Here is an 11068-nt window from a genome sequence, read left to right as displayed (position 1 = left end):
CAGGAAGCAGACAGGAAGCAGGGCCAGACAGGAAACAAGCAGGAAGCAGAGAGGGAGCAGGGGAAGACAGCAAGAAGACAGGAAGCAGGGGCAGACAGGAAGCAAACAGGAAGCAGGGGCAGACGGGAAACAAGCAGGAAGCAGAGAGGGAGCAGGGGAAGACAGCAAGAAGACAAGAAGCAGACAAGAAGTAGGGGCAGACAGGAAGCCGGGGCAGACAGGAAGAGCTCCTTTCTCCTCCAGCCTTCCGGCTCCCTGAGGGCCCCCAGCAGCAGAGGCTATGCCAGCTGGCCAAGCCCAAATGCAGTATGCAGCATCCTGGCCCCAGCATCCATCAGCCAGTATGGAAGGGTAGGTTTGAAGCCAAGACAATAACTTACCTGGCACAGTCCATCTCTTAGGCTACTCTGTGACCACGCACGTTTAAGGACCTCCGTACTACATCAGACGACGCTACGAGCCCACCAAACAAGATGCAAACGGCCTTCATACAAAGGAAGATGTTCTCACCCTCAGCCCAAAATGAGTCCCAAGAGCCACTGTAGGTATCCCTGGGCTATGTGACTTGCTCCTTCAATTCAGTCACAGTCTCATCTGAATATTGTTACCTAGGGACTAAAATGTAAAATGAACCTCCAACAAACGTGTATAAAACCATACGGAGAAGAAAGGCAGAAAAGAAAAACTAGTTAATACGCACACGGGCACACACAACAAGCAAGGAAGAAAATATGCTGCCGTCCTGATTTCTGAACAGTCATGAAGCCATAATTAACATCCTTAACTTCCTTCTTCTGCTACCCGTTCTGTTCCCTTTGCCCCTCTCCAGGGCTCAGCCGGTTGAGGTTCTTCACCTATTGGAGGGACGTAGGTCATTCACGTAGGTCATGCATAGGGTCTGAATCCCTGGTGGTCCTGTCTCTTCGCTGTTACTGTGAACTACCGTTTTACGGTGACTTTGACTGTTGGACTTGGAAGATCTAAGTAAGAGGCACCCAGGAGAGCCCCCTGGGTTCTAGCCATAGCTTTCCTCAGCCCCAATACGGAACACAAACCCCATTTCCCGTTTATACTCAACATCCCACGTCCCACAGAGTGAGAAACCCCCTTCTCTGTCTGCTGGTCAGTGGCATAAGGAGCCCATCCAGTCTTGGCAGGCTCAATCTCCAGCTCACGGGAGCCCACTGTGGCGTCTCCTGGTGGAAGCATTCATTCCCTAAGGAATCAGACCCCCAAACCAACAGAGAGAGTGTTCACAAATGGGAAACAAAGACCCTGTCGATGTGTTATTAGGCGTAATTGTGAAAGGAGACACTCCCCTTTCCACCTCGGATCCCTGGCCCATGTATTCAGTCTAAGAGAAAGAGAGAACCACACATTGGTCCCTGATTAAAAGCATCGTTCTGTATGAAAGGAAAGAAAATTAGCATTCTCCTGGACGAGGATGGAAGATGCCCTTGGGTCTCACGACACGCAGACAGTTAAAGCATTGCTACCTACTTCCTGGCTCTTCCCACTTCTAGGTATATTCCCAAAGGATCGAGAGCTGAGACTCAAAACAAATTTGGTACGCCCGTGTTCGTATCAGCATTACTCACAACAGCCGAAGGAAACAACCCAAATGTCCCTCACGGGACAAAGGGATAAAGAGAATGAGGTGTATACATACAATGGAAAATCATTCGACCTTAAAAAAGAAAGGAGGAAATTCTGACACATGCTACAACGTGAACAAACCTTGAGGTCCTTACGTTGAGTGAAGTCAGTCATACACACAAGGCCACACACAGTATGATTCCAGTTACATGAGGTTCATAGGGTCGGGAAATTCATACAGACAGAGAGTAGCAGAGCAGTTACCAGGGGCTGGGGGAGGGGAGAATGGGGAGCTACGGTTTCACGGGTACGGAATTTTCGGTTTGGGATGATGGAAAGTTCTGGAGATGCAGAGCGATGATGGCTGTACAACAATGCAAAGGTATCTAATGCCATTGACTTACACACTTAGAAGTGGTTAAAACGGTAAATTTCATGCTACATATATTCTCCCACAATACAAAATTGATATAAAAAAGGCATATACTGCATCCTGTAAGATAGAATCCCACTCCCTGAGAGCATTAACGCCCAAGTGCCCACGACTGAGTGTTCAGAAGCCCGCTGCCTCTAGGTGAGGGCTTGCGGGACCAGTGAGTCCCCTGCTGCACGACGGAAGTCCGCCGGTGCCGGGCTGGGGCTTCTCAATGGTCTCCGCCATTGGCAGGTTACGTACGCGACATCCGTGGCCGGCAGGTCAGCCTTTGCGTTTGATGCGTCTGCTGTTACTTGTCCCTTTGTACATCATGATTTTTAAGTTCTACAGGGTAGAAAGCTGCCAGGAAGTCTAGGTTATGGGGCCTGCACGGCCTCCATCCCTGCCACCACGGCGGCTTAGTTCACGGACCCACTGAACACACACTGACGTGCCGGGGGGAGAGCCGGCCAAGAACCCCCATTCCTGTTGGCTGCTTCTGTCCCTGAACGTTGCACACGCTACCCTGTTTCCTTGTGTGTCTCGGGACCCAGAGATTTAAATACCTTGGATGGACGTTAATCCATTGTCGAAGCTGAAGTTCGCTTTCCTGAACTTCTAGAAGGAGGTGTGGTTCAGGATAACGTTTCTAATTTCACAAGGTTGTTTTCATTCGGGGTTGAAAAATATGGCAACTGGCCCTCTGAGATCTGGGGACTGCCTTCAGTTCCTCCACACGTATCTGGGGCTCACCTCTCCTTCACCCCTGCCATCCCCGTCCTGGTCAATCTGACCCCACTCTCAGCAATTCCTCTGCTGTGTGGGTCCGTCTCAGAGGTCAGCCCAGCAGGGCCAGTGTCAGGACTGGGAGTACTCCTGCCCCCTGGACCTTCCTGAGGGCCCCCAGCATTCGCCTGCTGTTGCACTGGGCAACCCTCCTAGCTTCATCAGATGGTCGCACCACACCTCCTCCCTGGTAAAATCCTTGGCTACCCGGGGTCTCAGCTCTCAGGTCCATCAGCTGTCCCTGCTTCCCTCTGCTTCCCCTGGCACCAAAGCGGATACTGCGCAGGGCTTGCGGCCGTGCTTGATCTGCCCACACCCATTTGTACTTTGGGGGATCACGGGGGCCGGTTCATAGTAATATCTCCTCACCTAATTTTTTGGTATCATCGACAGGGTTTTTGGTTTTGCTCCCGTTACCATTTCTACCTGGGGTTTCACAGAAATTCAAAAAGTATGCCACCATAGCCTTCACCTCCCCCAGAATCCCCTCCCCCTTGCTTTTAACCATCCCCCCCCAAATAGGTCATCATTTTTACTGTTGTGGGCAACCAGTGTTTGGGTGGATTTGCCCTCACGGTTTCCAATCCCTTTGCTCCCCCTTCTTTCTGAGAGCTCACTCCTTCCGAGTTCAGTTTTCTCCTTCCTGGATTATGTCCTTCAGCGCTTCTCTCAGCAGAGGCCTGTTGGTGATAAATATTCTTCATGTTCGCCTGTGAATATCTTTATTTTTTCCCTTGCTCTTGGTTAATAGTTTAGCTGATTTTATCATTCTAGTGGAAACTATTGTTCCATTGCCTTCTGGCACCTAGGGTTGCGTGTGATGCGTCTGCTGTTACTTGTCCCTTTGTACATAATGATTTTTAAGTTCTACAGAGTAGGAAGCTGCCAGCTGGTAACAAGGCGAGCACCGACCGACAGGCAGAAATAAGAATAGGAGAAAAGGATGAAACACACTTTCAACGGCAAGGAGCTCTCGACGCGTCAGGTGAGAGCGGCAGCCCGGCGGGGCCTTGCAACGGTCCCGGGCAGAGCCCAAGCCTGGGCTGGTCGGGGATCCCCCCACTCTGAAGAATCCCCGCTCCTGGGGAGGACAGGGACTCCTCCGGCCTCCGAGGAGCTAAGCCGGCGGCTGTCCTGTCAGCCATCTTGGTGTTTCTCAAAGTCCTGCCCCAACTTCATGTTACACAAGGAACCACAACAGTCTCCCCAGACACCCTGGGAGGGGCAGCCTGCGGCCACAGGAGCGCACCCCCCAAGAGAGCTCAGCCGGCCCTCTCTCCTGGGCCCCCATGCTCTCCACACCCTTCCTCTCCTCCCTCACCGGGTCTCAGCCCCGTGGGTCGTCTTTCAGGTCCTCGAACCGAGTGAGCTCCGTCCTCAGGGCCTTTGTCCGCGGTCCTTCGAGCATGACCGTCTCCACCCGCGCCCCCTCATCCCCGCCTCTGCTCAAGGATGGGCGAGAGTCATCAAGTCTCAGCTCACGGGCTACCTCCTAGGGGACGTCTCCCACCACCGACCTCGACTTTTTCCCACCCGCAGTCGAAACACCCGCTCCCCCACCGCCCCGAGCCCCCTCGAACCCCCTAATTACGTTGCCCGTGGTTTCACTCGTCCTCAGTGCTCCTGGGAGCCCCAGCGGTGAGCCCCAGGCTCGCGTTCACCGTCACTCTCACAACACGCAGACCACCCCTAAGTGCTCAGCAGGCCTCCAGCTCAAGGACGGTGGGCTGCATGGAGCAGTCGTTCTGTCTCCTCCTGAATTTCCACTGACATGACGGTAAAGGGATTTTTTTTTTTTTTTTTTTAAGGCATAAACCCACAAAGACAGAGGGACAGAAGAGGACAACAGTCACATCTTGGAATCTGACGCCGAGGGGCAGGCAGTCGTCCTCTGAGCAAGCGCAAGAGCGGCTCCGGCGTGGCCGGGGGAAGCCCCCAGGCCCAGGGAGGCTCCGTGAGAAGCCACCCGGGGGAGCGGCAGTCTGGGGGTCAGCCCCCAGCACCCCCGCCCGACTCAGGCAGAGCCCTCGGCCTCCAGCTGCATTCAGTTCCTCCACCCAACCCGGGAAGGGCCCCCTCCTCTTGGGGTCGTTCTGGGGAGGGAGACGGTGAGCGCCTGGCCCACGGCAGGGGACCCACCAGTGATCCTTCGAGGGTCAGAAGAGCCAGGTGAGGGGCCAGGTCGGGAACTCCAGCCCCACCACAGCAGCCCTCGCTGGGAAGGAGCTGAAAATGGCACCACCCGAGGGAGGTCCAAGCCACCCAGAGCCACACTGGTCCTCAGAGCCAGACTCGCACCCCACAGCTCCCGGGACTTCCTCTCCCCGCAGAGGGCCTCCGGGCAGTCAGCTGGCCCTTGAGAACAAGCCAGCAAGGCCACCTCCAGAGCAGCAGGAGATACTGCCATCAGGGGCTACAGTTCACCTGCCCCTCCTGTTACACCGGTTGGTTCAAGCCTTCTCACGAGCCTCTCTAAGGCCAACTTCCTGTGACATTCCTCCGGTCGAGCTCTAAGGACCAACTTCCCTTCCCAGTCACAGCTGCCCCCCGACCCACCCCTGCGCCAATGCTGCTGGGAGACCCCTCTGCGCCAGCTCTATTCTGGAATCTGTTCTGCTTCCCCACACAGGGGCTCCAGGAGCCAGCGAGGGGCAGGGACGTTAGAGCGAGGGGACAGGGCCACGGGACAGACGGAGGAGCCCGCTCGGGACGCCTGCCGGGGGCTCGGGCGGGGATCCTTAACTCCCGCCCGGCCTACAGCTGGCTGCGCCGTTGCTTCTCGGATAAAAAGGCAGGAGCGCAGAACACGGTCTGCCCTTCCCGGTCTCGTGGTCACACGCTCCAACCGACACTCACAATTCCAAGGGGAGAGACAATCCCAGGAGGAAAGCGGCCCCGGCGAGGCGTGTCGGTCTGCCTACCGTGGTGGGGATTCACCTCTCATAAACACCTCTCGCCGAGACGTCCCATACCACAGGACTCTGCATTTTTAGTTTTTATATGCGATCCCCTTATGCCCCTTATTTCCGCCCGTTCGTTTATGCCCAAAATGTACTGACTACAGACACCTGGGGGAAACTTACTGTGTTTCAGACGACGCTTTCATTTCATTCAGTTACCATCAAAGAACCAGCCACAAGGACGTCACGTAAGCTGCTCGTTTATTAGCACTGGTACTGGGAAGGAACACCCCGGTAAAGGCGCGGAGCCGCGGGGAGGCGGCGAGGCAGGCCCCGGCGTGCGCGCGGCCGGCCCTTACTTCTTCCACTCGTTCCTGTCGTAGTCCCACTTGGCTGAGAAGCCCTGGATCGGGGCCACCTTCATGTCGAGCATCCTCTTGGTCTGCTTAGCCACCCACTCCTCCTCAAAGGTGTGCGGGATGGGGCCGTACACTGCAGTCCAAAACAACTTCATGAGGCAACACTGTCCTGACAAGGTGTTTCCAAACCCACGCGCTACACGGGTGAGGTCTTCCCCCATCTCACTGGCAACCCGACCAGCGCAGCCATCTGCCACTTGACAGCCAGACGCACGCACACACAATGGTTTCGAATTCTGGGCGCTGACAACTCGGTATCTCCAAATTATTCCTTCCTTTGTAAAAGCGAGCAATAAAATACTTAAGCTAAAAGCAGAACGTCCTCTCTATAGGCTACAGACAACGGGTCTACAGGCGAGCACGAACAGAACCAAAGGTGACGCGGGGGAAGAGCAGAGGGTCACAGGCCTGTCCCTGACCCGCGTCCACAGGCAGGCCACAAACGCAGGATCACAGCTACTCAGAATGGGAAGATACCTACTCGGCTGCACGGAGAGAACGCAGGACAGGCAGCGCTAGAACAAGCAAGCAGGCAGCCCCAACGCTGGCGAAGCAGAAACGGCTAGGTCCGAAGACCCAGAACTCTGGTTGCTGAGCTGCAGTCCCCAGCAGCTGAAACGCCCTTGATGCGTAAACACTCCCTCCTCCTCGATCTAACCCCCACCACTCCTCCTCCTGACCACTGACTGGGGAGCAGAGAAACCGCTACTGGATACGTGGCGTGCTGTACAAAGGAAGCCGTTCGTGACCAAGCGTGGCCCGCTCAGAATAAAGCGAACTCTGGCTTACACCACTTCCGTTCACGTGAGCCGGTCTCTCAAACCTGGTAAACAATCGGGATGGAGCCCAGGACAGAAGCGCCGCTTTTGTGCGAAGGCCCCATGGCCCACTCTCGGGCACTGAAAGATGCAGCCGCTCCGGGTACGGGGCCCCTTCTCTCCCCACCACTCACCGTACAGCTTCTCCCAGATGAGGATGAGAGCAGTGAAGCCGACGAAGAACATGGCACCGCCCAAAACCGTCTTCCACTCGTTCGTGCTCCTGTTCATTTCCGCGAAGCTCTCCTTGAACTTGAGGCGGTACACTGGGAACAGAAAAGACAGCGCCGCAGGAGCAGACGGCCACGGGGACCGACGGCCCCTCCTCACGGCGGGGCTCCATCACTCCTCCCCACAGCACGGGGGCGCCAAACATACAGCTAGGAACACAACACGGGCCTGAGGCCCGGATGCACCCACGCACACGTAAGGGGGAAGGAAGGAGATGCGTGAAGTTATGGAGTTTACCCTGTGCAAAAAAAAAAGCGGTGAAATTCCTTCTCCTTTCGATTAAGGTTTAAGGGTCTGTTCAAGCCCCTAATACTTTCACGCCTCTCTCCTACCTGACAGTGAGATTTCGCTGATCTTCCAGCAATAATTTATAGCCAACCCAGTCCCACCCAGGGAGGCCCCGAGAAGCTCCTCTCACACGCTAAGCCCCCCGCAGAGCCCTGCTCAGCAGCTCTGCATGCCTGTTCCCGCTCCTCCCCGGGGGGGCTGGAGCCCACAAGCCTGGACAAAGGGGCCCGGGCCCTGGACAGCCCCACCGAGCCACAGCACCCCACCCTCCCCAGCGCACTGGGCTCTGGGCAGCAGCCCAGAACCAGAATGCTCGCCCAACGCAAGCTGCCCTGCTTCCCTTCGATACCCACGTTCAACTTTCTCATCGATGGAGAGGCTGCTCCAGGAGGCCTTCTCCTTCTCCTTCAAGGCCTTCTGGCTGGCAGAAAGGCTCTGGACGTGGGCCACGTCGGGCAAGGGGTAGTCACGCCGGCTGACGTAGTTCGGGAGAGCATAGTCTTCACTCTTCACAACGCTTCCTAAAACATGCATCGGATAAATATCTGAAAATTCACATCGGTTCAGAGTTGCAAACAAGGCGGTACTTCTAAAAGCCAAAATGAGTACGCGTATGTGCGCCCTGAAAACTTCAGTTATCCCAGGGGCTGCGGCCACCATTCCAAACAGCCACAGGACTGTCATGTGCAACAGGGAGCAGGCCTGTCCTGAGGGGCCCAGACGGCAGAGTGAGGCTGGCAGATGGGTAACAGCAGCGCTTTCCACCACAGCAAAACAAAAACCTGCCGGCGGCATCGCTAACAAGGCGGCACTTCCTGCAACGACCGGTGTTCATGCAGAGGTCCGAGAGGGGGCTCAGGTTCCCTGGAATGGACTGGACACTGGACTAACCGAAGCCCCTTCTGCAAGGGACTCCAACTAATGGGGGAGAACAAAAACAATATAAAACTCATGAAAGAAACAAGGGTTCAAGGTTCAGAAAGAAAGATGTATGAAAGGCTGGTTACTGCACCACTGCTTATCACAGCAAAGTATCAAATAAACTGCGTCCAACCAAGGATGCACTAAGAAGCTGTGCTCCTTAGAAACGCGTTATCACGGAGCCATTTGGCCTGTTCAGCAAAGGTTTGCCAAGCACCTACCGTATGCCAAGCGTGGCTCCAATCTGGGATCATCAGCGAACAATGCAAACATTCCTGCCTACCAGGGTCTACATGCTAGAAGTGGGAATCAAACAATAAACTACAGAGCATGTTGGGAAATGAGAGATCTGGAAAAAAAAAGAAAAAGGCAAGCAGAGGAAGGGAACCACGGGTACATGCATGGCAGGAAACAAGTTACAACAGTACAATGAATGACGGAGATCCACGCGCCCAAAATGGAAAGACAACTGTGTACCCACCAAGTCACAGAACACTATCGGGGTTATGTTTTCTTTTTAAAAATCTAAGTTACATGTAGATACTCACAGGTATGTGTAACTAAACACACAAAACCCCTGGCAAGTTAAAGCCAAGTTGTTATCAGTGGAAAGAGGAGACGACAAAATGAGGATTCTGCTCAAAAAGTCAGAAATTTTAGTGCCTTCACGTGGGTGTGTACCCATGTATTCTTCCAGTAAAGAGGAAAAAAGTTCAGACGGCAGGGAAAAAGGGAATATCTTCCATTTTATTTAGGGTTTTCCCTCTGCAAAAAGCTGTGTTCAATTCTACCCTACATCTGCAAGAAAATTTTGTGTTCCAAACTGATTTAGAGGTATGAAGTCCTGCAAAAATGCTTCACCTCCATTTAGCTTAGTCCCAATGATTAAAATCTCCCCAAACATGTTAACAGTAGTGAAATAAAACCTGAAGTCTTAAAGCAGTAAAGTTTCTCTAGATGCGTCTCTGTGACTTGCAAATGCCTACCATACTTATATATGTATGCCCGACCTTATCCCAAAAGGATTTGAGATGAAAATGGCTAGAATTACCTTCCAATTTAACAACTCTATCAAAATGATGAGTGGACTTTGTAGTCCACCTGAGTGCTTTGTAGCACCCAGGTCACACGTGAGTTATTAGAGAGATGTTAACCAGGGTCACGAGAACGTTCTAAAGGTGACCGCGTGATAAGGGCACAACTCAGTGAATGAAGCAAAAACCACTGAAGTGCACCCTTTAGTGGGTGAAAGTGTGTTATGTAAATTACATCTCAATAAAGCCGTTATAAAGACGTAAATGCTCATAACCTTCGAGCACTCTAAGCATAAAATTGCACCTTCTAGAACAAGAACGGCCAATTCGTGATCTCAGGGCTGCCAAGGGCGCTTCAGCACTTTGGGCCTGGTCCCCCAGTAAACGGGGGGCGGGGAGGGGAGTGCGGAGCACAGACACATAAAGGTTAACACACCAAACATTCCTTTTAAAAAGAGAGAAAAGCAAAGACTTTGCATTCTAGTGCCCGTTTTAGCATTTCTACCCTCAGTCTGGATGGATTTGGGGGAGCCTCTGCTAAGGCAATCTGGTGAACCTGAGCTCCCCTCTCAATCAGACGTGTCACCGCACAAATATCCAAACTTCCCACAAGGGCTACCAATGGTGCTCCGGACTGTGCTATTGTATGTGGAGAACCGGTTCATGTATTCGTGTACGACTTGTACAACTAAAACTTTAAAAGTAAAGGACGAGACTTGTCTAATGGACTGCAGTTCTCTCCACCTGCCTACCGTGTGCTGGAGACGCGGCAATGAACAAGCCCGGCAAGGTCCCTGGCCTCCAAAGCTGGCGCTCTAGAGGCAGACGACACTCAAACTACCCCAAAGCCACAGTCTCTAAGGAAGCACAAAGCAAGGTAAGGCAGGACAGGTGGTGAGGAAAGGCTGTTCTAAAATAACACCTGCACGGAGGGTGATGATTCGAAAGAAGCAACCATCCACACCTCTGCAGCGGAGGCAGGGGGGGCCAGCGTGGCGCATCTGAGGAGCAGAACACCGTGCGGGCTGGGAGCGTGAGCCCACAGGAAGGGCCGGTTTGGGCTGCTCTTTGCCGTACTGGGACTGACGCGACGAGACCAGAGAGGCTGGGCGCTGATCTTACTCCGGGCGCAAGAAGCCAGCGGAGGGCTTCAAGAAGGGACTGACTAGATCCGACTTCCTCTGCCTAACGCAATACCCTAAGGATAAGTCACGGCCAGTGCCACCAAGGGAGGTTCAAGTTGACTTCTTACAGAAGATCCGAACGACCAAAGGGACAGGAAAGAACTCTTGGGGGTGACGGAAATGCTTTATGTCCTGACAGGGGTCGTTGTTACACAACTGTGTGAGTGTACCTAACCCCGTAGAAACATAACACCTAGAAAAGATAAATTTTCCTTTCTGTAAACTATACTACCAACTAAACTAAGCAAACAAACTGAAAGCTAAGGAAATATATTAGCAAAACCAAAACGGAAACAAAATGTCATTTCTGTCCTACGTGACTGGCCAGGCTTTTAGCGGAGGAGTACTTCTTTCTGCATGTATTAACTAAACAACGAATTTTTTTCATTACCTAGTCATTTAAATTACATATTTCAATAATACTCTTACTAAAATGATCTGTTTTAGAGTCTATGTCCATCGTGTTATCCTGAGCA

The 11068-nt window shown here is 53.2% G+C and overlaps 1 protein-coding gene and 1 non-coding gene across 2 annotated transcripts; one reads left to right on the top strand and one right to left on the bottom strand.

Annotated features, from left to right (window-relative positions):
• The first annotated feature begins 1400 nt into the window (after positions 1-1400).
• Positions 1401-1531, top strand: LOC112065260 (U6atac minor spliceosomal RNA). Its single transcript, XR_002891938.1, has one exon. It is a non-coding gene; the product is annotated as a U6atac minor spliceosomal RNA (small nuclear RNA).
• A 4410-nt stretch (positions 1532-5941) lies between these two features.
• Positions 5942-8180, bottom strand: COX4I1 (cytochrome c oxidase subunit 4I1). The gene is made up of 3 exons (XM_028478001.2): positions 7807-8180; positions 7069-7200; positions 5942-6189 (listed from the first exon to the last, which is right to left on the bottom strand). Exons 1-3 carry the CDS (start codon positions 8135-8137, stop codon positions 6053-6055), a joined length of 600 nt encoding a protein of 199 aa, XP_028333802.1. The 5' UTR covers positions 8138-8180; the 3' UTR covers positions 5942-6052.
• Positions 8181-11068: the final 2888 nt, after the last annotated feature.

Source organism: Physeter macrocephalus, chromosome 17 (genome assembly GCF_002837175.3).
Source record: "Physeter macrocephalus isolate SW-GA chromosome 17, ASM283717v5, whole genome shotgun sequence".
NCBI lineage: Eukaryota > Metazoa > Chordata > Mammalia > Artiodactyla > Physeteridae > Physeter > Physeter macrocephalus.
The sequence above is the reverse complement of the archived record's forward strand: the minus strand, read 5'-3'. Positions and strand labels throughout refer to the sequence as shown.

Coding starts and splice junctions, on each gene's coding strand:
- COX4I1 (XM_028478001.2), bottom strand. CDS start 8,137: ATGACAGTCCTGTGGCTGTTTGGAATGGTGGCCGCAGCCCCTGGGATA. Junction 7,201..7,806: donor CATCGATGAGAAAGTTGAAC/GTGGGTATCGAA, acceptor TTCTGTTCCCAG/TGTACCGCCTCAAGTTCAAG. Junction 6,190..7,068: donor CATCTGGGAGAAGCTGTACG/GTGAGTGGTGGG, acceptor TTTGGACTGCAG/TGTACGGCCCCATCCCGCAC.